Source organism: Cygnus olor, chromosome 9 (assembly GCF_009769625.2).
Source record: "Cygnus olor isolate bCygOlo1 chromosome 9, bCygOlo1.pri.v2, whole genome shotgun sequence".
Taxonomy (NCBI): Eukaryota; Metazoa; Chordata; class Aves; order Anseriformes; family Anatidae; genus Cygnus; species Cygnus olor.
The window spans coordinates 22,248,681-22,275,332 of record NC_049177.1 but is presented as its reverse complement, the minus strand read 5'-3'; the positions used below and the strand labels follow the sequence as shown (position 1 = coordinate 22,275,332).

At 45.4% G+C, this 26,652-nt stretch overlaps 1 protein-coding gene across 9 annotated transcripts in view; it reads right to left on the bottom strand.

Annotated features, from left to right (window-relative positions):
• The window catches only part of MECOM (MDS1 and EVI1 complex locus), a 317,715-nt gene that overhangs the window by 20,110 nt on the left and 270,953 nt on the right, over window positions 1-26,652 (bottom strand). For 5 of the 9 annotated variants that reach the window (XM_040566981.1, XM_040566985.1, XM_040566984.1 and 2 more), the window contains 7 exons: window positions 25,894-26,028; window positions 16,760-16,862; window positions 14,526-14,742; window positions 11,565-11,712; window positions 10,554-10,710; window positions 3,300-4,656; window positions 1,235-1,322 (listed from right to left, as the gene is read on the bottom strand). In XM_040566981.1, coding sequence (XP_040422915.1) covers window positions 1,235-1,322; window positions 3,300-4,656; window positions 10,554-10,710; window positions 11,565-11,712; window positions 14,526-14,742; window positions 16,760-16,862; window positions 25,894-26,028 — 2,205 coding nt within the window. The remainder of the gene's footprint in view (window positions 1-1,234; window positions 1,323-3,299; window positions 4,657-10,553; window positions 10,711-11,564; window positions 11,713-14,525; window positions 14,743-16,759; window positions 16,863-25,893; window positions 26,029-26,652) is intronic. The other 4 variants (XM_040566986.1, XM_040566982.1, XM_040566989.1 and 1 more) reach the window with 3 other exon arrangements.

Here is a 26,652-nt window from a genome sequence, read left to right as displayed (position 1 = left end):
AAATTCTCAACAATTTTAATACTTCATAGACCCTTCACTTCCTACAGGCATTGGAACTGGAAAGAGCTGTGCTTCTGCACTCTCCACCCATGCAAGAGCATTACGGCAGTGTATCTGCAACGATACATGCCATCAGCTGTCCTTCCCAGATCTCCACAAGTCCCATACTTCAGAATATATTCCGTACAATTTCGGACATAACAACTGTTGCTTTCATTGGGGGAAAAAAAAAAGAAAAGGCAAATTGAGGCAGACTAGTGGCGTGGTCTGCCCAGGAATTCAGAGGAAGCTGCGCCAGAGACAGGAGCTCTTGGCTGCACGAGACCCACGTGGGTGTCACTATTAGGGTGAAACTGCCCATAGTCAGCAAGGGGTTCAAATTTGCAAATAACACAGAGCATTTTATTTCAAGAGTAAGATATTTCTTGCCAAAATATTTATTTATTTTGCACTTTTTTTTTTTTTTTTTGCAAAATTGCCTTCAGCAAAGAAGAGGAGGACAGAATGAGGGTGCAGTGCTGCTGAAGAAAATTAACGTGCAGTCTGCACACATGTACTCTTTCTGTACTGCATACACGCTGAGCTTGTTGCACTGTTTCAAGGACACCCTCGTAAATTGTTGTTCAGCAAGTAATAAGCAGGATTATGGCCTACGAACAACACAGCAGCCCTCTCGTATAGCATGGCTTCGGGCATGGAGGAGAAGGGATCCTACAGTCACTGCACACGCTATCACCCATGACTCCTAGATAGGACATTTGCATTACGAGGGTTGAATGCATTGGGTAGGTTTTCTCTCTTTTTTGGGAGTCCTTCAATGTTAACAAAAGCAATCGATTGTATAAAAACAGGCAAATAGCCGGGATGCTCAGTTATGCTTGCCCGACTTTGAATCTACACCAACTCCCTGTAGGCAATACTGCCTCCACTGCAACGGCCCTGAAAAAGATGGGCAGCTGCGAGCGTTGGTGGCGACGCTATGGTTTTGGAGGAACACGGTTCTAAAACATACATGTAGTTCGAATCTGGCTTCCTCTATAATCAAAACATGTTGTTTCATCTGCAAAACATCAAGAAGCTCAGAACAATGCTTACGCTTTTCCACCACAATGGTGAAGCAAAAACTGTGTGTTTTAGGAAATCCAAAAATGACTAAGACCGCATTCATTTCTCTGCACCTGCTTTGAAGCATCAATAGGCTTGTTTACAACATCTAAATTCCAAAAATACTTACTTGTGGATGAAACAAGAATCCCGGGGAAGGTCTCAAGTATTTCTCTTTTAAAGCTTCGAGTGGGTCAGTTAACTTTCTTTTCTCTACTCTGTAAATGTTAAAATTAGATTTGCTTATGATGAATCCGTCTCAGATATTAATAATTATACAGCTACTCATGTTTAAAACAGTCAATTATACATCAAGCAGTTTGTTTCTCAGAGATAATGGTAAGAGATAAGGAAGTACAGTCAGCCCTGGGTTCCCGCACACGGCTCATTACTACGGGCGGGGGCTGCGGATCGCCGTTGAAGGGCGATCATCGTGCCATTTACATAGGAAGCAATCCCGCTTCAAAAGACCAGCAATAATGATAGCAAAAAGCAATGACTAACTACCGAGGACTTTTATGAAGAAATAAGGTGACCAAGTGTGCTCTCCACTCAGAGGAGTGGAATTCAAGGCAAGGGGAGCTGTGAGCAAGAGGTGCCTTCTCGCCTGCCCATGCGAGACCTTGCCGTCACCATCCTGGAGACCATTCTCTGCGCACGCCAAGGTGGCCCTGAACGGGGCTGTACGAGAAATGCAGGCTTGCAGGAAGGCACTGGAGCTGACCTGCCACCAACCAAGATTGTGATCAACTAGCGTGCGTGTTTGGGCAGCGCAGTGTGGGTGACTCGAAGCAGTGTGGAAATTTGAGGTCTTTTTGCTTTCTCTGTCACTGACGTGTACGGTTTAAGGGACAGACCCTGTTGTCCTTACGTAGATGTAATTCATGGCAAAGGACGGCTCAGTAACATCCACCCTTGTACTATGTTGCCAGAATTTCTATAGACTTCATTAGTTTGTCATGCAGGACCATAAAACACAAATAATTATTTCCACTGCTTCAGGCATTTAAAATCACCGTGACACAAATAAAACCTACGGTCTAATACAGATATCAATCTGACACATATAAAATCATCTCAATAAATAGCATCATACCATGTTTCTTCATAATGACTACCTGTTGTCTTCCATGAGAGCATTGTGCAAACACTATGCCCACAGCAATTCTTTTTAGGTAAAGTAATAACAAATTAACATCGTTTTCATGGCCATAACTTTTTTTTAACAATAGGCTGTAAAATCGGTCATTTAGATTATAAACAAACATTTTTTTTGGCTAATAATTCTCTAGACTAATTTAGATGCATGACTTCAGCTGATTGCAGATACGGAAACAGAAAGGCAAAGGGCACAAAGGGGGGCTGACGTACACAGGATGTAGGTGAAATCCAGATCCCAGTGAGACTGGTGTCAGCTCTACTGGAAGACACCGAGGGGTTGGGATTTTACAACTGGTTTTCAAAACCTCACTTGACTGACAGTGTCTGCTTGTGTGCATGTCAAAGCCAACACAAAGGCTCCCATTGATTTTGTAGGGTAGATCAGATTAACTAACCCATGGTTAGGCTTTGTACACACAGGGACATTGTGCCTTCAATTATACTAATGAAATGCCTAGATAAATCCAGCCATTACTCAAATCAATGTTAAAAGGGGCAGAAATCACTCTCAATTTCCATACTTTTTGTACACCTTAAGATAAATTTGCTTCTCGTTGTACTTATGAGATCTTGCCATTTAATTCAGGAAGAAAAAAGAGGCGGTGCACAACTGGCAGCCTTTTGGGATGCACTCTGATTTCCAGGGAAGAAAAGATACAGGAGGCAGTAAAGCCAGGTTGGAAGCATTTTGGAACAAAAGTAATTTCTGGCAAACCAGTGCTGTCAAACACACAGTAAATATAAAACCCCTTACTACTGATGCCAATGCATCTATGGGTAAGAGGCTACAGTCCTGCACATCAAGCTGTGCAGGTTAAACCGACAACTCAGTGCAAGTAGGGCAGTAATGAAGACTCGCTAATTACTGCATTACTGCACCCAGGGTGTGCAGGTCAGCAGGCAGCCTGCCCCTTTCCCCCTGCAGTAACCCCTGTAGGGTCGGCAGGAAGGGAACGGGGTTGTCCCGTGCCTGCGGGCAGGTGGCCCTGGCAGACCTAACTGCTGTACCAAAGGGTGCCAGAGAGCAGCGTTACCTGTAAATGGGATCCATAAAGAAGGGAGTCGGTCGGGCGTGCTGCAAAGAGGACTCGGACACTTTCCTTTGCTCGAGGTCGCCTCCTTTCTTTTCACCAAAGACGTGGTTTTTCCGAGGCTCGGCCTGTTTTATGCCACTGGCTCGACTTCTGCTGCCCATGCTCAGATCTAGAGGCTGGTCCTGGCTTGCCGCAGGCGGAGCTGCTGGCTTTGAGGGTATGGGAGTAACGGGCTTCTCCTCCTTACGCTTAGTGGTGAGGTCAAAGGGAGACTCAGAGCTTCCCTTTGGGATCTTCTTGAGTTCACTGGGTGATTGGGGCTCCACTTTCAAGGGTAACGGTCTCAAGTCTCTATCAGGAAATGGATACATTGATTGAGAGAATGCTGGAAAAAATGGGAGGGGAAACATGGAAGGGTAAGGTAAAGCTCCAACTTTTTTGTCTTGCAGCCCCACAAGTCCTGTTGAACCAAAGTATTTCTCAGCAATAGAAGCAATAGCCTTTATAGAATCATTCACCGCTCCTGACACCGCAGTCTGCTCCTCTAAAGATGGTGAGAAAATGGAATGATTGCTGTGGTCTTTCTTATTATTTATTGAAGCCAAACTCTGCAGAGAGCTTACTTTGTCTTTGAACATTTTACCATTTTCTTTAAATTTCTCTTTCTCACTTTCAATGTCACTTTCCAGATCAGAGCCAGAGGTGGTTTCCAGGTCACTGCCACTGGGGGTACTGACATCGTCAAGGTCACTACTCTCTGACTGGTCACTGAGTTTCTCATGCGGCCTCTCTTCAGAGGACCTCTCTGGTTGAAGCTCCACTGGCTTATTTTCCCCTACAGATGGTTGCTTATTTAGTGCCTTCAAAATATCCTGGGTGGCTGGCAGTATCTGAGGATTGGTCATGAGGGGACTTTGACTTTTGTTTGTCTGATCTGCGCTCGGTAGTCCTTTAACAGGAGAACTAGTAGGTAGCAAAGGTGGCCTGTGGTACAAGCCTGAAGGAAACAGACCGGGGAAGCTAAAAGAAAATCCAGGAGCTGTTGGAAAGGTAAGACCAGCAGGATGCCTATTGGCTCCAAAATAGTCAGCAAGGCCCGGATTTGCATGATTCATATTAACCATGGACGTTTTATCCATAGCTGGGGTTCCAGGAAGTGAAATGCCTTGGCCAAAAAATCCTCCTGCTGCAAAATGGTTCTTGCCCTCACAAAATCTCCTGTGTTTATTTAAGGAAGACGTAGTGCTGAACATTTGTCCACAGTCTTTGCACTTGATTTGGGTTCTGCAATCAGCATGCATGCGCTTATGTCGACAAAGGTTTGAAAACTGAGTATAGGATTTATGGCAGACCTCACCTGTATGTAAACAACAACAACAACAAATCTCAGGCTTTATGGTAATTGCCCCCACCCTCAAAATTTTGCAAATAAAACCATTTTTACCCTCCAAATGTCAATTAGGAAGCCGTTAAGGAGAAGTCTGGGTGCACAAAAGCTATTGTACTGTTCCAAAGCAAGGCATCCAAGCAGACAAATGTCTAAAGACAGCACCAAAAAACCCCCTCCAACAAACCAGAGCAGGTCTGAAATCACTAAAAGGTAACGCTTTTGGTTCCTTGTTTGCTCTTTGCACTGCACAGCGTTGCACATTCGATACCATTATTTCACATTGCATTAGCACCCAGAGCCCTGCCACGAGCCGTGGCTCGGTGCTGTAACACGGATGAACCCACGGTGCTCCTGATGAGCGAGCACCCATGTCCCCGAATGCCTCCGTCAGCGTCACCGTGCACACGTGTAAGTTAGCCAGAAACATTTGCAGGGCCAGGCAGGAGGCAGACAGTGCTGCCTGGCAGAGCTCTCAGCCTGCAAGACCCATGGATACGAAAGAGGCAGAGGAGAAGACAACCAGGTATTTCCAAGGGCATACTATTATTAACAGACATTATTTTCGATTTACAATTAAGAAGTTAATCTCATGAAAGCCCAGGCTACAGCTTCTAGAGTAACCTCAGTCTGGTACTCTTGCATGCCCAAAGCATTTCTATACATGTAATGCATATGCTCCCTACAGGTGCCTTAGAAGCCATGACTTTGAATTCCATGTTTTAATAACTTTACTAGTCTTAATATTGCTTATTTGTTTCTTGCACACGAAAAAAATACACCGTATTTCAACAGCAATTTCCTTTAAAAATGCAGCTGTATTTGTTTGTGTGTCCGATGCTCAGAACAGCTCAATGGATTTCCTTTCAAGCTCCTCTGGGATGAGAGTAACTTCAGCCTCACAAAAGAAGCACTTGGAGAAAGCCAAGGGGAGATCTACCTTGATCTCCTGGGCCTGAGCTGGCCTGCGACACTCATCGTGCTGCAGCACAGCTTCCAGCTAGCAGTTTTGGTAGCAGGAGGCTGAAAGTCACCCCATCACCAGTGCAGGGCGAGACACTGCTATGGAGACTGAATCACGTCAATGAAGCCAATGGGATTTTTTTTTTAGTTCCCCACAAAAATCTTCACATCACTTTTTTTTCCTTCTTACATTTAGTGTAGGTTACCATTTCAATGATTTTTCTGGCCTCTTTTCCCACCCTTCGGACTAGCAGGGACAGCAGGCAAGTCCCCAGCTGCGCTATGTGCTGTGCTCTTCAACACGCTAATATTTCTCCGTGCCTCTGGACTAACTTGCTTCTACTGGTATCAGCTCCAGCTTTGTTTAAAAACAAGGCAACAACATTATCAGTAAGCAGTGTTATCCTTCTGTAATAAATCCCCCCCCCCCTTTTTTTTTTCCCAGCCAGGAAAAAGCATGTTGCCACTGTATTTTTATTTAATTTGCGTTATATCATAGGCTCTCATCTTTCACACATCAAAGCCACACAACAATACACATTGTGTATTCTGAGGCCTTTTTAACAATCATTTTCATGATTTGACACAGACTGACATAATTTACAATGGCTCTATTTTAAGCCTGCAAAGGAAACTGAATTGAATGTATCCCATCCTGCACTGTTGGTTCCCATGAACTGCAATCACGTCCTCTGACTTCCACTCGCACCGGGGCCTGCGCTAACCTTCCTGCTCGTCCAGATCGCTGCCCTTGAGAAACTTGACCACTTGTTGTCATGTCTCGACTGTTTACCTCTTCAGTAGGCTGCTCCATATCTCAGCAACAATGCTCCCATTGTTCGAGGGCCTGATCCTGCCCGTGCTGCACCCACCCCTTTTCCCTATTCACGCCCCGTTGACATCCCTGGGACAATTCGTGGGGTAAAGAGCACAGAATTGGGCCCAAGCACAGGAAATTTGCAATGCGGTAATTCAGGAAGAATGTTTGTTGCTGTATATCAGTTAGTGTTCCTGTTGGAAATCTTCATTCACAAGGAAAGAAACAGAAGAGAAAGGGAAAAAAAATGAAAAAGAAGAATAAAAAAAGAGCAGAGTAGAGAAGAGAAAAGAAGAGAAGAGAAGAGCTGCTCTTGTTCCTTTTTAATGCTTGATTTTTTCTTAATAAGTGCCTTCTGTTTCTCTTTTAGGAAAATATTTTGTCTGTTTAATATGGAACTATTTTTTATTTAATATAGAACTATCTGTTGTTCACTTGCTGCAATATAAATCCCTAATTTTCTGCTATTTCCTCCTATCTTTAGCCTCATCCTAGGCATAATATCTCTTCTAACACCGCAGAAACTCATTGCCGTACCTCACGGTACAGAATCAGGCCCCCACAGCTAAGCTTCTGGAAGCTTTGTGCAGCCCTCACCATCACTGTTGAGCTCTTGCACAAAAAGTTCCTCCCACTTCATTGCTGATCACAGAAACCAAAACTAAACTGACCACAACGGTATAACTTGAGTGAGCACATCCACAGGCTTTCACAACCTTCATCTTGGATATTACGGGCCAATTCCCATCACATCCAAGCAGGAAAACTCCATCTGCACTGATAAAGTTATGCCCAATACATTACAGCAGAGCATCAGACCACGTATTTTTCTTCAAAAAAGAAAATCCCCGTTTTCCCTTTTGAAAATGCATACGTTTACAAAACTAGGCTAGTGCATGATTTAAAACAAATCGTATTTTATGGGCTTTTGATTTTCTACCAGGTTGTGCTAAGGGCCTGCTCCTTATCTACAGGATTATATTAAATGTAATGCTGCAGTCAGAGTAGCATCTGGGGGAAAAAGGGTTTATTGGCACAGATCTAGTCTTCCTAGAGTTGGGAAGTTCTCCTTTATAGAGCCTTGATATATTATCCATTTATTAGTCTCCATTAAACTACTCAAAAGGCAACAGAACTGAGGTATATTCTACTCCTGTAGAAATGCAACCATACACACAACTAAGAGATATCCTTACAAACTCTCTTTAAGAGAGTTCTAAATTGTTCATTTGACTAATGCATCTGATCTCAGTTTTAAAACACAATTAAATTGATAATGGCAAAAAACATTAAAATATACAATTTTTTTATTATTATATTGATGAAACAATTAACCGCTGTACTGAGGAGTTCACCTTTCTGAGACTAACAGCTATTTAAAACTGTTTAATGAGGTGCCTCTTGCATTTAACAGCCCATTAAAAACATGGGCTTTCAAGGTTGACAAAGAAATTTCGGGGACAGGTCCAAAGTCCTTACTGCCCAGAGGAGTCTCACTCTCGGGGGCTGTCACCTGAACCCGGGTGGGATGTGGCAGCAGCGAGCCGCTCACCCAACGCCTGCCGGTTCTGCAGGAGATCAGCTGTGCAAATCGCCTGCGCTGCCCCGACCTCCGCGGGAGTCCCGGGAGCCAGGACTACCCGGGCAAGTCCTTGTTACAAGATCTACCTCTTTTTCACCACATGACTTTTATTTCCAAGTAAAGCTTTGCTTAAAATTTAGTGGACGGGGGACGGTTATCAACTTTAATTGCTTCCACGTATCAAAGCAACAGAAGCTGGGTTTGATTTCTCCTGTTACACCTTATTACATCCTTTAAATCTTAGCGCCATGCTTTTAAGCAGCTAACTTGTAAGGGAAGCTTCCCTCCTCGCAGCTTTTATTGCTGCGCAGACCCAAGTTTAACACAAACTCCCAGCCTGTCTCCCAGATTGCAAAAATTCATCCCGTGCTTAAGCACGCTCCGTACCGCGATCGTCTCTGGACCCCAAATTAGCCAGCAGTTAACTTTGCATATTTTCTGCTTATTAAAAAAATTACTGTAAGTACTATTCTGAATATGTTCGGTCTATTATGGCATGTGGTTTCTATTTGGAGAGGCTGGAGATTTTGCGAAGGCAGTGAGTAATTACCTTAGTGTTGGTGAGTTTTCACTCAAGCTTGGGCGGTGTACTGTAATAAGAGACAGTTGCCATAAACAGACTGGTAGAGTAAATCATGGTGTGTGGCCTTCTGGTGGAAAACAGATATCTCCTTGAGGTGACCCTACCTCCCTCCCATTGCTCAGCAAAGCCTACCAACATGTGGTCTCCAAACCCTTTTGTTCTGTAATTACATGGCTATTATTCAGGGATTGCTCAATGCGTTTTCATCTCTCATACTGTGCATTTCAAGAACACTGGTTGCTGGTTTGATTTATCAGGATAAATAGTAACAAAAACATTTTAAGATTATTTCATTTGAGAGAGGTGCCACTTTCGCATTTTTATGCAGGGCACTGGCTGCAAGAGGACTAGCTGAAGGTTCCTTACCTGGACCAGAAGCTAGCCTTGTCTAATAAGTATAAATTTAAAGTGTAATTACTTAACCTGTAATCCTAGGTCTAAGAATTATTAGTGATGTTTATTATTGGATTGGGTTAGTTATACATCTTCTTAGTGAAGAAGCCCATCAAAAGGATTATCTAACCCAATGGCAGATATACAGACTTCCCACAAATTAGCCTTGCAAGCCATTACTGCTCCCCTCGAGGCACTGTAAGACCCAAAGCATGTGTCAAAGCAGCATTTTAGAGCTCCCTAGGTTTCCATATGCTGAGGAGGCAAATGCCCCAGTCGCAGCTGCCCGCTCCAGCAAACGGGACCGTGCAGCGTTGGCTGGAGCTGCAGCTTTGCTGTCTTCTGCTGTGACAGCAACCTGCTGTGCCTAGCATGCTGCCTGGCTGGGGTGCCGCTTCTCCTGTCAGACTTGGTGTGAAATAGGAGTACAGAAAATACAGGCAGCTGGAAAAAAGTATCAAGATGACATTTGGGTAATTCTTTTTGAGAACAGCAAAAGGTGAAGAAGTTTAGAGAACAAGGAAGGGAGGTGTTCATAAGGTGCTTTTAAAGCCATAGCAGGTGTCTGAAAAGTATGTGGAAGACATTAACGCTAGCAAGAATAATATTCTTAAATTTTTTTTTGCCTCTGCTTCTCTGGTGAAAGGGAGAGAAAGCAACTTGCAACATTACTGTGCACCCAGATTCTCCGATCTCACACCAGGATTTGGCCAAGTAGCAAACACAACCCTTGGGACTCTGAGGACCTGATTTACAGCCCGGTATAGAGTCAGGCCCACATATGAGGCAAGTTTTATTGCTGGAGCAGCTGCCGGCAAAGCTCTAATAGCTAAACCCAATACTTAAATTCGGGGCATGGAAAAGAGCCTCGAGGAGGGAGGCAAGCTCCTCTGGCTGATATACAATGGCTTTAAGGTTTATTTTCCAATTCCCGCAAAACTCATGTTATCTGCCGGAGAGACCCTGTGGCCCGAATTTAATTTCTAAAGCAAAGAAAGCTTTCAGGTCCTGCTGGCTCCGCCTAACACCCAACACACCCAGACTGTGCCATCCCTCCAGCTGGATGGGACACCCTCCCTGCCCCTGCTGGCACTGCCACCTCCTCCCCAGCACCAGCACCAATGCTGCCCTGCATGGCAGGGATGGATCCAGCACCGCCCGCAGCATGGGGGCTGCTGCTCCTCCAAAGGAGCAGGAAGGAGAGCAGCCAGCTCAGCGTGGTGCAAAGCACGGCTCCCTCTTGCCAAATCCGACTCCCCACTTGCTCTTTGCATCTATGCGTGGAAAAATATCCCAGGGACAAGAGGTACATTTATACATCACACAGCGTCTGCCTGAAAAGGAAAGTCATATGAAAGCAATGCTGTGCATCGGACTATGAATTACCCAATTCTCATTTAATAACTCACAGCCCCCACGAAACCAGTGGGAGAAGCCAAGGAAGCACAACACAACCTCCTGCCTGCAGATTATGGCGCTTTTCGACAAAAGAAATACACTTAACCAAAGACGTTTAGTGGAAGACTTACATATAAAAGGTTTGACACTGCTGTGGATGTGTTTATGCTGTTTGAGGCCTGAAGAAGTGGCAAACGTTTTGCCACACTCTGGACAAGCGTGAGCACGAGCCCCAACATGCTGGGAACGAATGTGCCTCTGGAGGTTGCTGGGGTCCGTGAAAACCTGCTAGGAAATGAGTACTCATTAACCAAGAAACTTAACCGCAGAAGAAGCCAGTTAACACAAGCGTCTTTCAGAATTCAGACCTCAAAGCTACTGGGAGCTTTTTAGGATTAAAAAAACGGTGGATGCTTGTTGCACCTCAACACGGCCTATGGGCATCAGTGGGAGCTGTGCCTGCAGGACGGGGCCTCTGTTTCCCAGGATCAGCCAAATATTTGGTGGAGCTGTTAGCCCCTATGCAGCCACTACAGCAGAAGCATTTGCTCCTGCGATTAGAAGTCATGCTTTTGAGGCCAGTGACTTCCTGTGCAACACCTTCACAGAAAATGAGTCAAAATATGGCTACAGGAAACCTCCAAACATTACTGCAATAGAAATACTTTGCTGGACACATGGCAGCAAGAAATCTCAATCACAGTCCCAGTATCTAGGGCTTGGCTGCATCTTACAAGTGTCAGCTCAATGCAAAATTTCCATTATTGCAGCAAATGCACTTAAACATGAGAAAGTCCTTAAGCAAAAGGCGCAGGCTTTGGGAATTTGGTAAAACGAGATTTTATACAAATAATCTGTGCAGCAAGCACCGTGCTGGAAGTGATACAGATGCTCTAGGAATGAGATGGTTGCGCTCAGCGCAGTCAGAACCTGGCATTTTTTCTTATTTTGATTTATATTGCAGTAGTGTCCTTCCAAATCGAAAGGGGTGGAAAGCTAACATACACAAAGTGAAGATTTAAACCCTTGGGAAACGGGCTGAAGCACTGCGGGAGCGCTACGCCCTCGAGTATCCCAACCCCGGCTGCCCCTGCGGGCTCAGCGACACGAGACATGCCGGGCAGCCTACAAATTCACTGTACCTTGGCACAGTTCTCACACTCGTAGTGCTTGCCGCTGTCATGCGACATTTGGTGACGTATCAAGTTGGACTTCCAGTTGAAAGCTTTGGGGCACTGGTCGCACTTGTACTCCCGCTCCTCGCTGTGGGACAGCATGTGCTTCTCCAGGCTGCGGAAACAGGAGCAGGGGTTCACAAATCAGTGTAGCAAGAGGCGACAACAGAGCACGGAACCAAAAAAAAAAAAAAAAAGAAAAGAAGAAGAAAGAAAGAGCCCCGAAGGCCCAATCCTGACAGAGCCAGGCCCGTTGGGTGCCAGGCCTGTCCCTGCTGGGAGGCAGAGCATCCCCTCTGTACCACAATAAGACATTGGCTCATGTTTCACCGGGCCACTTGCAAATGCTCCAGGAGATGATGCTTCCATCACTCCCCAAGGAGATTATTCCATTCACTTCTCAATATTTCACTCTGGTAATTCCTCCCTGCAGTCTGAATCATTTCTACCTTATTGCTCTCACTCTAACGACATCTAAGATCCTATCACCTGATGTAGCTCCACTCCTACAATGGGAGTCAATCTTCTTACAGCAGGAGTAGACCGGAATAACTCCACTGGTGGAGGACAGGATGAGCATAAGCAAGCAGAACAATGCTTCTGAATACAGCACACTAAGAGTAAAGTTATCCTTGATGATTATTAACTGTGTTCAATTATGTAGTTCTTTTCTTCGTAGTTTGTTCAGTCTGTTAGCAGGATATTCAGTTCCTACCTAATTTCTTTTGCATGTCTTTGAAGTCATTTTCACTTCTGAATTTTCTGAATTTGTCTTTTAGTATTCATCCGCAGCAATTATGTTAGCAGCCTTGCCTGCTAACTTTTCTAGAACAATTGCATCTCCACCATGCACTGGTAAACCAATCTCAGTCAGACCTAGAGAGACCCTTGTCCCCACTCTGCCAGACACCTGATGTGAGTACACCACCCACCATCAGCACCAGAGCACTCTTGATCCCCCCCCACCCAAATGTCCAGACCTCAATCTTCACACTCAGCTCTTTCTCAATTTACTTATGTGCACCCTCCAGCATGGCTCATTCGGGCCTTTTGTTTTATATAATCTGTATATAGCATGCTTCTGCACTTTTTTTGCTGTGAACTGTCTTTGTGGTGTATTAGCCTCTCAATAATTCAAGAGTTCGGAGAATGACTGCATTCTCTCTCATTTTTCACTCTTTCTCACAGTACTGCCCATCTATTTATGATGACTCGTTCTTTGTTTTCTGCCCTTTCTCTTCAATATTTAATATTTTAAGCTAAATTTACATTTGCTCAATGATTCCCATATGTTAGATATTGTCCTCTGGTTCATGGGCAGAAAAGAGCTTTAACACCAAATAACTCACGAGGTAGAGAAATGTCGGCCCCAACTACTGCCGCACCCACCCTGCTGCAGCCCTTCAACTTCTCTACTGACATCAGCCCTTCTGCATCCATCACTCGGACTGAAAATTAGACACGTGGAGCTGGAAACCGCCCAACAGCAGGCAGCGAGCAAGGCACTGCGCATGCACAACTTCACACTCCGTGTGGCTGACCCATGGGAGCAGCGTTTGGCACATCGCGTTCTCATTTTGGTGCCGTTAATTTTGAGGAGGCGTAACGGTCAAGTCGTACGACATGCTCATCACAGACCGCCTGCACAACAGCGAGCAGCCTCTGCTCAGGCAGCAGGAGCCTGGGAGCGTCTGCGGTTTGGGGAAGGGGGCTTCGTCTTGCACAATCAGCACCTGGCACATCCAGGATGAGAAGGCCTAAGGGACAAACCCTGCACGTGCACAAATCCATGCTAGCATCCCACCTCAGCACACACCATGAGATCCTGAGCCAGGGATTAGTAAGGATTTCTACAAAAAACATGAACTTGCAAAGTACTCTATTAGTGGATGAGCCCATACTTAAATGGCACGTGATTTTCAAGCAATGCAAATAAACACACTGCTGTCCCTAAAAGTGCATAATTAATGCAATTACCTAAGTTGTACCCACACAGCGCAGACAGGAAAGAAGAAGCTGTAGGAGCGTGGATTCTGCTGCACAGACCCTGCCTGAAAGCAAAAGATACTGGCCCACATCTGCTGCTATCAGTTGTCTTCATATGACATATTCTTCTGTCTCATCACAGCAGAGGATCTGACCCAGTGTCTGCCTGCCGAGATACCTCAGCACAACTGCTAGAACCCTCCCGCACCCTCAAAGCGAGAGCATTAAGGTGTGAATTTGTGAGGGATGTACTGCAGAAGCTCCAGAGCACTCCCAATACCTTTCAGTAATTTGCAAAATTTGCTGCACTGCAATACATTATGTTAAGTAGCCACAAAAAATACAGTGACAGGAAACACGTAAATTAACTTCAGCATATGAAGTTGTACTTTGTATTTACATTCTTACCTATACATATTTCAAGGACATATGCATATGGGTCTATCTGTTCATGCAGACAGACATATGTAAGAGAAAGATGAACCCCAATGTTTCAAGAAGGTATGGCTGTACATATGTATATTAATATCTAGAACACAGTCTAACCAACCTGCCTCTGCCTAGCATGGCTTGTTTGCAAAGATAAAATCAGTGAATACCACTCAGAGATGTTTTAAGTAATTCCTACCCCAAAACGGGAACGAGAACTCACTTCATCTGAACTACAATCACTCCTCTGATTTCATCGCCACCAGTCCAACTCATGCCATCTAAAGATCTGATTATCAGAAGATCCAGTTCGTAAATTAAGGTCCCTATTAATAATTGAATTTCTGATTTATTGAGACTCCATCAATTTCCATGCTCTAAAACACCAATGAGCAGAGAAATTTCATTCATCAAAAGGTGTAAGACTCTGCCCTGGCTGATGCCCTGCATGATCTGACTGAAGCCACTGCAGAATTTGCCTTATTAAACCATGTTTTAAGCATTAATTCCTACCTTTGCAAATCTGGGAAGACTTGATCGCACTCTTTACACTCCTGGATTTCATGCACATCCTGAAGCTCGTTCTCATTCTCAAGCTTTTTCTGGAAGTCCTCCTCCACCATGGAGAACGCGGAGTGAGGTGTGCTGCAGGGGAACTTCTGGTGGTCTACAAGCTCAGCCTTGGACTCAAAGAGCTGGTCGCAGTCCTCGCAGCGATACTGGCGCTCCTCTGGAAGACAAAATGGTTGGTGAGACTGCCTCAATTTTCAGTCATTTTTAGTTACTCTCAGGAGTTACTCAACAGCGTACTTAAATAGATGGCTATTTAGTGAAAATAAAAAAAAAAAAAAAGAATGAAAAACACAAAAGAAACAAGGATGCTCTGTAATGCTTTCTAATACTGCTTTAATTCTACAATATGACACTGCAATGCTACCGGTTAACTGCCTGGGTGACAACCAACAGGGATTCCTAACGTTGGCTTGGAACAAAGGTCAGTGTGTTTAAAACTATCCTAAAAAGGGATATACGGGATCTAAGGTGGATACCCAGTGGAGGCTGTTGGTCTCTGCCCATCTGAATGAAGGAGACTGACACAAACACCAGCATTTCAAATAGCCCAAAGGGTGTTCATAGCTTGTAGAAGTCTCTTCATTTCCATTAGAGTTCTCTTCCAGCACCCTCCCTGTTTAAGGTGAGCCAGAGAGAGATGAAAATTCCGGAATGCAGATGTGAAGAAGAGAATCCCATGTTTTTTTTGTTGTTTTTTTTTTTCTTTTCTGTTGGATTTTCTACTGACAGCCCACGTGAGTAGCCACATGCCCTGTTCTGGTTCCAGAGTTATCTGCCCTGCAGATACAAATGCCCAGGTGCCAAGGAGTCCGGCTGAAATCTCAAATGGATATAATTGGTGCCTACTTGAGGGCTGAGTTGCTCCAGAGAAATCACCACTAGCACTGCTTTCCACTAGCAATACTTTGGTCCAATCTGTTCCTACATTAGCCCTGTGGGACACATACTTGTGTGTGACTGCAGAAAACTCCTCTGGTACTGTTGATACAGTTGCCCAGAAGGAATAGGCATGGAAAACAGTAACAGCTTAAAAAGTGTGACAACTTTAGCAACAACTAAAGTCACCAACACAAAAAAGAAAAAAAAAGGAAAAAGAGAAAACCCACATCAAATTAGAATGAATGAATAATCCCCAAACTCTTCTTCAATGTACAGGCAGGTAAAAGAAAGCACAGCCCTTGACACGCATGTCCTGCCCTGGGAAGGCCCCTGCGTGCAGTCCCCGAATCCCTAAGAATTTGTGAAATGGCCACATTGGCATGAACCGCAATCTAACAAGCATCCAGTTGATATCCTACAGCCAGCTGTGGCTTCCTAACCCACTGCACTATGGACAGCAGAGCAGGAGAAGCATTTGGAGGTGGGGACAAATCTGAGGCATCCCAATCTGCACAGCATCAGCAGGAGCTCAGGAGTTTTACACCCAGGCCCTGTGCGTTGGATGAATAATGAATGAGCACGAGGAGGAAGGATGGCTGTGTTCTCAAAAGTGACAGCGACATTAACAACCTGAGATTTTCTCTTTTCAAAAGAGCAGTTGTTTGGCAAACTGACAAAAAAAACAAAACAAAACACAGTCATTATCAGGGTCCATACATCTTAGTCCTAAAGGACCAGCAACTAGCACAGTCTGGAGATAATGATATGGACTCTCTTCCTTCTGCAATACCCCAAAACTAATTAAGTTTCATTTCTGAAGCCTTAATGATGCCCTCAGTTACCTCTGCAGACCTCTGTTTCTGCCAGGGAGGTTTGTGTACACGAAGGTAAGACCTGAAAGAGTTGCAGGGACGCAACGCTGAGAAAAATCAACTCTGCAAAGTAGAGTTCAGCAGACTGGCAGGTACAGAATGCACCACTCCATTTTTTGGGAAGTTATTTGGGCCAGGCGTGATAAAGAAAATAAACAGAGACCCTTCAATGCCACTGCCGGCACTGCTTTTGAGATCACAGCCATACCTCAGAGGCACTGAAGGAGTTACGTTAGTATTAGAGCAGTTTATTCACTGAACAGCTTTCAGAAAAACAGAAGGGCGGAAGATAGACAAATACAACCATAGTCCAGCTCTCCTCCCTGGCTACAGGCGAACTATTCTGGATTTCAAAAGTATTGCAACAGATGAGAAGTCTCCCTAATTTTTTGAATACCTCATATTAGATAAGAAGTGACTAACCATGGATGTCTGGAGCCATTGTTTCATGTGAATAATCTTCACTCTTCATGAACAGTAACAGCTCCTCTCCAGGTTCAATGTCTGCTACAACTCTGTAGAATATCTGGAAAAGAGAAAGGCAGGTGAATGCCACAAAGGCGGAGGGGAGGTGAGTCCTGCAGTCCTGCTGTGGTAAGCTGGGGAGGTGCCACCCTGGGCTGTGGCAGGGGGCCTCCTGCCAGCCCCGCAGCCCTTGTGCTTTGGGCTCCATGAAGATAAAGAAGAGATTGCTTTCAACAGCTTCTGCTGCAAAATGAGCTGCCTGATGACTGCAAACACCACCAGCAATTCACATGCTTTATTACACCAGATCTATGTACAAGGTAACCATAAAACACATCCCTGAACAACCGACGCAGGGGAGATGTAACCTGTTTCTCCCCTTGGAGAAGGGGGAAAGAACTGTGGAAAGTTACTGAATCACATCTGAGGAGATGCTGCTGATGAACATGAGGCATCCGAGCCCACCCGCTTCAGTTGCCTGAGCAGTCCTGAGAGCCCCAAAGGAAGAGGCCTGCATAACCCAGCGGGCCTTTTAACTCCTCAGCTCCAAACAGGAACCAAAGGCACGCTTAGGCCAGGATGAAGGCGTGCCCACAGCAGCTCGTCAGCTCGTCAGCACTCAGCTCGTGGCACCTGGTCCCCTCGTCCAGGTGACACTGGGCTCTGGCCTGGTGGAGGAGCAGGGGCCGTGCGCCCGGTGGTACCGCCCGGTCGGGGCGAGCCCCTGTCGTGTGCTCGCTGCCAGGCTCTGCCCAAACAAAATTCCCCAAACCCATCTGGCTGCTCTCTGTCTCAGCAGGAAACGTGAAGAACACTAAAAAAGCTCCACGAAACAGCTCAAATAAATATTAGTAACTTCCGCAGGCCTTGTTAAACAAAAACACATGACAGCTAGGCTCCCTACCCTAACAAATGATGCCTTTGCGTTTACCTCCGTCTAATGTATTTTTAAAGGTTTAATTCACAAAGAATTGACTCTCAGTACTCATTCTGGTGCCCTGAGAGGGAGGCACAAAATCCACTCTGCTGTTTAACGCCCAGCAGCTGTGTTGGCCTCGGGCTGGGTGCCCAGGGAGGGCTGTGTGGGTATTCCCCTCACACACAGCACCCAACGGGTGGCCCCGGCGCCGAGCAGATACCCACGTCCTCCAGGAGGTGGCCGTATAGCCTAATGGTTTATCTCTCTGCAAGCAGCCTTTGCCCACAGAAACGTGCTAAACACATAAAAATAACTAAATAAGACACATTTCCTCTGAATTGTTTTCTTTTCTTCACCTCGTCCCCAAAGCTGCTCTGGCAGAGGCCTGCAGAGCAGCAGCAGCTAAAGCCAGCATGTCCCACTGCCCGGTGTCCCACCACCTGATGTCCCACCTCTGCCCAACGTCCCACGACCCGATGTCCCCCTCCTGATCTCTCATATCAGGCACAACAAACCCGCACCGCAGCCTCCTGCTTGTGGCAAAAATCCCCCATAAAAGACAGGAGCAGGCATTCACGTGCTGCTTCCCCTCCCAAGAAGCCGAGGCTGCATTTCCCCCCTCTTCCACACTGTCCTGCCCCCAGTGTCAGAGGGGCTTGCTTGGGCTCTTTATTTTTTGCCTGTCAGACAGATAAATGTATAAAAGCTACACGGTTCATTCTCCAATTCTGTTTCCCCTTAGAAAACAATGGGCTTCTTTCAGCAATGCAAAACACATCTTTTCTTGTCAGGCTCAACTTTCTTGCTTCCTTTCCAAAAGTACACTAGCCTCCAAAATGTGGCATAGCAGCCCTCAGCACTGCAAGCCCACAACACCCTCCCCAGCCAACACCAACGGTAGAAGTATCTCCAGGCACTGCTGGGCCACTGCAGGCTCGTCCTGAGGTCAGCAGTGCCATGTTTGCACAAAACAGGTCAGACTCAGGGCACTCCTCTTGTTTCTTAATACTTTCACATTAATCTTGTTTTTCACTAATTTACACCGACGCAAAACCAAATCAGCACATTCAAAACCCTACCAGCAAGTCTTGAATTAAAATAATGCCACTGGTGTCTAGTGAATGTTCTTCAGGGTCACACAGAAGAGGACGTAGGTGGTGCTTACACTTGCAGCCCTGCAGCTCCTTGCTGATGTCAACACTGCATCCAGCAAACATCTGCTTTAAGCAACACTTGTTTTTCCAAGGTCGATGGTGCATCCGCATGAAGGTATGAAGAGAAACCACGACGCAGCTTTCCCTGCTATTCTTCCTCCTCTGCTCATGCTGTCCCATCAAAGACGCTTCGATAGACCTTTTCACCTCTGGCTGCAGAGTAAGGACACGTGGACTGACAGGCACATAAAGAGGGGCTTGTTTGCGGAGCGCTGTGTTGTGCTGCATCCCATCCCGATGCAAGTCCCAGTATGATGCAGGATCCTCACTGTGGACATGGGACAAATCCTTAACCAGGTGCAAACTCTGTAGCCAACTGTCCAGCCTGTCAGTGTAGATCCTCAAAAATACTGAAATATCAGAGATGATGAAGCTACCCACCAGAAGGTGCCCGTCCAGCCCCTCTGTACCCCAGCAGGGAGAAGATGCAGAGGACTAACCAGAAAAACTCCCTGGATTAAGATGAATGCTGTGTTTTATTTGGCATCTCACAACTAAAGCCCTCCAAAACAAGGTTCATGTGTCCAATTTCCAGATTTGGCATTCTGATATTCTTATTGTTAAAATACTAACTTTAATAATTGAAAAAAAAAGGGTTTTTTTAGGCTCTGTATATAAAAGAAATCCCACACCTGCACTAACATTTTATATACCAAATTGCTTTCCACTGAGAATTTGAAATAAAACAAACTGAACTTTAAAACAAAATGATCACGCAGGTAAACTTAATCTGATTTCTAAATGTCCTTATTACTTCATGGGAAAGGGTTTTTCCCACTCTTTCCACCTAAAACCCCAGAAATTCCCTTATCTAAGAAAGCACCGGCCCACCCCATGAAGTGCACAAAGAGCTGCTGCACGGTAGAGAAATGACCCCCCCCCAAAAAAAAAGCAAAGTCCAGATGCGTTTTTCACATGCCCTGGGATCAGTGGTGTGTGACTGCAGTTTATATAGGAAGAGCAAAATCGGATCCAGATCTGGAAGCACTTTCAGAGTTCAGGGGTCTGACGCGGAGAGCGGCCGGGGGCGGCCTCGCGCGTCCGCCCTCCGTGCCTGCCCCTGCGCGTGCTACCGAGCAGAAATAAAAGCTCCCAAACTGCCAGCCATAAAGGGAAAGGGGAGGGGAGAAAAGGAACACACACAATTTACTTTTAAATGGATGAATAAGGCCTCATTGTTATGAATCCCAGTTTACTTTTCCTGGTCAGGCACTTGAAATTTTATTTATGCTTAATAGACTGCGTTTGGCATGTGTAAAGATGACAGAGGCGTGAATTATGAATGACCTTCCACCTATTCAGGAAGTTGTAATAATTGAAATAATAGCGAAAATGCGCTCCCCGTGAGCTGGGCCCGGGGCCGCGCGCTTTGAAGCTCCCCGGCGGGGCCCAGGCCGCTTCATCGGGGCCCAGCGTCCACCACCGCTGCTGCCGGCCTGCCGTCACCAACAGCCACACCGCTTCGAGGGAAAAAAGTGGCATTTCAGCCCCCGTATGCGAGCTGCAGTGCACACACGTCACATGCAAGTGGGAAGATGAGCGGAGAACCAGCTCCGAAAACGACGGTGGAAAGCTGAGGAGAAAGGTCCAAACGGTGAAAATTCAATTCTGGCTCCCGTGATGAACAACTGCTGCGGCTGGAGGGCTGCGCTGTGAAACCTGAGCCTGGCTCCTCTGGCCATGCTCAGGCAAGTGATAAATTGAAAGGAAAAGGAGTTTTTTCGTATGCCGGGGTGAGGAGTCGTCCCCAAGCCAGGCCTGAGGAACACTTCAGCAGGCAAACCTCAGCCGGGGCCTGCGCCATGGGGACAGGGCTGGGGGCACTGCAGGTGACACTGCGGGTCCAGCCCTTCCTGGCTTCCTGGAGTGTCCTGGGCAGCTCGAGCAGGAGGTGCCACAGCGACGATACCCTCCTGAAATGGCGTCAGGAGTCCGCATCTTTCTGTCTCCAGGCTGTCCCTGCGCAGACACCCTGCTCTGTGTCCCCAGAGCTGCTGCCGCCTCCCCAGTGATGCTCATGCCTTCCTCCACCCTAGTTTTCTGGTGAATATTAGCCCAAGGTCCAGGTTAGGGACTGCCACATCCAGCCAAGCTCCTGCGGATGCCGTCAAGGTCCCACTCGTCCCGCCGATGGCCACCTGCATGCAGGCCCACACAGGTCTGCAGAGAGGGCACGGCGCCGCTGCCCTCCCACATCCCGCTTTCATTCACGAGCCACAGCAAGCGCTCAGTGAGTGGCAGCCCCACTGTCTCTGCAGACATCTGTAATCCTCCAGACCCCCCCGTGCAAGTGGGACTTGACAGCTCTCATCACAAAACGGCGTTCTTGCTCACTGACGGCGTGCCCAACTGCTTTTATTAAACACCAATAAAAAGCTTATCGCCCCGCAGAAGTGGCGACAATTAGCTGCCATTTTTGGTGCTGAACAATTCCTCGCAGGTCACGTCAGGACAGGCCGATGCTGTGAGCAGCAGCGCTGGCAGCGTATTGGGCTGCAGATAACACAGGCGCACGCAGAAGGCTGGGCAGGAGTTTCAGGCCCAGCATCACCTCAAATTTCCACAAATGGAAAACCACAGCTGACGAGCTCCTTATTACACCAGCCCCATGCTGACACAACGCCTGCTCCACTGGAGACAGGTTTTCAGTGGGAGCTGGATTAAGCTCTATTTGCTTAATAAACTAATAACTCGTAGGAGGAATCATGGCGGAATAGGGCCCTGCGTGAGCTCAGTGTGCACATGCCCTTCTGACCCATAACAGCCAAAACCTTAATTTCACTCTCTGACAACAAAGCCTCAAAACTATTCCTTAAATACACAAGTTTTGCAGGTGGCTCTATGTCTGGGGCTGCTGGAGAAGTCTCGGTGTTTTTCTGCCTGCGAGCTGCAAGCCGTGGCAGGGGAGCGCAGGCAGTAAAACCTGAAACATGAAGCTGTGTCTGCAGATTACAAAAGTTTGTAAAACTTGTAAGATGTGATCAGATCTGGTGCAACCTACAGCAGTAGGTTCACTCACCTCGGTTTATATCTCTGACATTGTGCACATTGTTAAGAGTGTTATACTACTTGCTTTTTCCTCCCATTTCAGTGGCATCTACTTGAGTGGGGGGGGGGGGGGAACACACACACAAAAAACAAAACAAAACAAAAAACTATTTCATCACACACAACAAACCACAGCCTCCACAAGTTGATCTTGAGTCACTTGCAGTTTTCCATAGATAAAACAAAGGGAATCTTCCAGGAGACCTGGAACCTAAGAGCACTTTTACAGCATTATGTGGCCATGTCACTGTCAGAAGTTTGCAAGCAACAAGCAAGACAGAAACAATTTCGGGAGCTCTGACTTAAACTGCAACCAACTACATTTCTAAAAAAAAGAAAAAAAAAGAAAAAAGAAAAAAGAAAAAAGAAAGAAAAGAAAAAGAAAAAGAGAAAAAGAAAAAGAAAAAAAAATATAGGTTGGAGGTGACTGTGGTCCCAGCTTGAAAATGTGCTTGGAACATGTGACAGTCCCTGACACACCATTGCTATAGTTACTGCTGTATTTGCAACCACACTTTCATTAACATATATATTTAAAAATAATGCTTTTGCTGGGATGACAGCTCGGTCAGAAAGCCTACCAGTGCTAATCGTTCTGAAGTCATTAAAAAGTTGAACTAATAGATATTTAATGATAGATAACAGAGGGGAGTCGTCCAAGTTCGCAGAAACTGCTATTGAATCCTGACTTTGAGCTGAAAAAACACATTCCAGGGAAATAATAGTGACAAGACTCTTTGCAGCTCTGCACACACTAAGGTCTCTTTAGGGAAAAGGAAAAAATGAGAGTGTGCTGTTTGTGGAATTTTATTATTCATATACATCTTGAATTACATACGGTCAGGTTAGATTGGGCATGACAGCAGATAATAGGAAGACAGCAAAGAGAAATCCTAGATCAACTTTGTTTGAAATAAAAAAAAAATGCAGCTTTTAAACCCTACTCCACCTCCATCAAATGAAATATGAGTTGCATCCAGCATGCATGTTTGACTGCATCCCACCATTATCGAGCTGTTCATCTCAGCAAAGCTCATTTATACAGTTATATGAAAGAGCCCAGGCCTTTTGTAAAGTTGATCCTAAGTGATGAAACCTAACCTCAAACATGAATCGGGGGGTGGGGTGGTATGTCTCTGAAAAAAAGTCTAATAGAGAAAACAACAAAAAATGTTTTTCTTTCCCTCTTTTTGTTAAATGCAGAAGGTACAGCTTAGCAGAGCGACTAGATTACACATCGGTCTGAGCTTCACCTAAACCCTGCCTCAAGCAGTCTGGGAATCATACCTGTCTGTCAGTCAAGCCTGAATTTAGCAGCATAAACTTGTGGCCAGCGCAAGGCTCAGAGTGCTGGCAGGATCTTTTACCTTTTCAGGTACGGCACAATGTTTGCTTGTGAATTTTACAGATGAGTTGAAGCAATTAGAGGTGAACAATTACTGCTGATCAAGTGTCCGTGCCTCAGGAGCGAAGGAGGGCTCCCGAGGCGGGGATGCTCCCCGTGCCTCGAGGGGCGCTGAGGGTCCCCCCGGGACGAGGGGTGCGCCCCCCCCTCAGCCCACACCCCGCGCTCCTGCGGGGCTGCATCGCCTCCGCACTCCAGCTACCTGCAAGCACCCGGGCACGTCTTCTGCTTTTCCCATGCTTTTTTTCTTTTTCTTCTTTTTTTTTTTTTTTTTCTGCCTAGGATCTATAGGGGCAGACTGACACAGCGTGCACACACACGCATGCACGCTCAGCCCTGACTCGCATTTGTCACTCCTTGCACATGGACACGTTTGGCCATGTAACGTCCATTTCCCAGTTTGCCTTCCTATTCTATTTTATATTACCTCTCGTGAGCTCGTGCCAGAAGAAAGCAGAAGGAGGAGCTGTTAGAAAAGCTTTTTCGCTTTAAGAATGGAGAGCACATTTTTAGCATTAACTTTTTAGGCTCTGGTCATAAAACGCTGGAGTATGTGTACAATTTTGTGGGTAAATTTGCAGCGTTTCCAGAGGGCCAAATGAACAACAATCTCTTGCTGACAGCGCGCAGATCACAACGCGCTACTTGAAAGACAACCGATTTTTAATTTTCAAATCTCGGCAACAATAAGCCATAAAAATATGGAATTATGAACAGCACGATCCTGTGCAAAATAAATAACAAGTCTCCAGTGAATGAAAGAAATTATTGGCAGCAGTACAGCCACCATTACCAAATCTCAGAAATGTAAACACTAAAAAAGAGAAAGTTACAAGCGCCATAACTTTCATTCCAAAAACGTCAAAACGCCTGTGCGTGTCTGCGTCTCAGCGGCAGATGCCGATGTTACAGCCTGGCGTGTATTTTCAGTTATCAGCAGAGCACCAATGCCGACGCAAACACAGTAAGTTGCTCCTACCAATTCACGTGATTCCATTTCTAACCTTACCTATTTATGCCAACTCTTATTAAACGTAAAATATTTGGATTTGCTGTTTCAATTAGGCTCTAGTTTCCTTTTCGTATCGCTGCTCCATAACTGCTCTGCGTTGAGAGAATTTATCGTTTTTCAGCGTAAAACATATTTCAACTTGCAAAATGTATTTTTCATTTACTAATAATCTTTATGGCTTCTTTAGCTAAACCAGCTGCTATATATATATAAAAAAATAAAATTGTATCTCGGTTGGCTGGCTCGTTCTGTGCTACACGTGTTCGGGGGTGAATTTTAAAAGTTGAAAATTAAAAAAATCCTCTGTCATAGTTCCTGAAAAAGTTCATGTAAACTGGTTTAAATCAACTGTCTCGTAGGAGCTAAATGCATAATGCGGTGGTGCTGCTGGAACCAGCAGACTGTCTCACATTCATTTCCTTTACGTAAGGAATTTGATTGGAAAGAATGATTTTAATTGAAGCTTTGTGTCTGGTTGTGATTCTTCTTTCAATACTGTCAAAGCAATTAAATCAGCTAAAGATAATCTTTAACATTCACCTGATGCAGTTAATTAAGTGGTGAAAAATGAAACGCTGATTAAAGGAAGCAAATGCTCCGTCGCAGGTACCAAAGTTTAAATTTGAAACAAGAATACACCATCAGTTGTTGCTTTGCTATTTTAGATATTTTAGTTTAAAGAAGTGTAGCTTTCCTAACCTAACTTCACCCAGTAAAATATTTCATAACAGCACGCATTATCTGCAGACTAAAGCAAACCTTCATTTAAGAAACACCTAATAACTCATCAGCATAATTGAAAACAAAATGCCTCACTGCGTCCTTCCTCCCCCCTATCCCAGTCCTTCCTCCGCCACACAACAAGGATAAATAACATTTCAGCCTAACAAAGAGTGGATTTAAGCGCAATAAATGGAAAGAAAAAGAAAACCATTAAAGATCCCGGTTCAGCACAGAAGTATGACGAGTTCGAGCAAAGTGTTCGGGAAGGCATAATAATATTATGCACGTGTGCATTCAAATCCCAAGCCCTGTGCAGGCGACGATATTGAATGGGTAGGATTATCAGTTTTGCATCTTCCCCTCCACTCTTGCCATTAACTTCACACTGAAGTTTCTACTTAACACAATGGCTTAATTTAGCAACACTGTTGGACTGGAACAGAAAATGCTGCTAATTCAAAATCAGCAAACACTGGCTTTGTCTTCCTAAGAAAGCAGTCCCAATTTTTATCAGGTACAAGATTAGAAAAAAAGAAAAAGAGAGAGGGAGAGAGAGATTGTTTATGAATTGAATAACAATGTGGAAAAATAGAAAATTCGTATTATCTGCAGCCCATAATCAAAATTACTCTATTCTGCATTTCACATCTGTGCCTTATCTTCTGCCGTAACAGCAAACAGGCCAAAATGTGTTGTGAATTGCTGTTATTTTTTTCCAGTGACACCTTAAAGTTCCTTAAAAAATAAGCCCAGAAAGTGAACGCCACATACCTGATCACTTATCTGACATGCAACAAGGTTGTGCTGATTGTAGCATCCAGCAAACTTGATATATTTGAGCCAGTTTCCTACATCTGGTTGACTGGCATCTATGCAGAACTTCACATTGCAAAACTCATCCAAGATCTAAAAGGAAGAATACGAAAGAGTAAATCTTTCTGCTGCTGTCCGGGCATACTAATCGAAAGATAAATCACAGGTTTTCAGATAAACAAATGGATAATAAGCTAGGCAAGGTAGACAGAAGTGTGCTCCTCTGGTGAGGTTTTTTTTTTTTTTGAATGGTCAGAATACATAGGTATTAATGAAAGGACGACAAATGTACTGGAAAATGGCTTGACAAACGTCTACACCTAACCGAGATGTAGTCTAATTATTGCTAAGAAACACTGGTAATTTAAGAGCCATCCGATTTTCCTGGCACTCATCGGTGATTCTTTAGGCTTAAAATTACGATTTTAATTACACACGACCCGCCAGGGGATATCGCAGAAATTACTAAAATGGGTGGCGGTGGCTCCATCGGAGGTCCCCGCTTTTGCTTCCGAGTTTCCGCCGCTTGCAGCTCCCACTCGGTCCGCCCGGCCGTGCCGCTGCTGGGCAGGGAGTCCCTCACCTGGCCTCCCCCTGCCTCCCTCGCATCCCTGCCCCTCCCGCGGCAACCACCGCAAGTCCCCGCGCCGAACTCCCCGAAAATCAAAAGGCAAACGACGCAAAGCGCGGCGGGGCCGCCGGCGGGCGGGCTGCTGA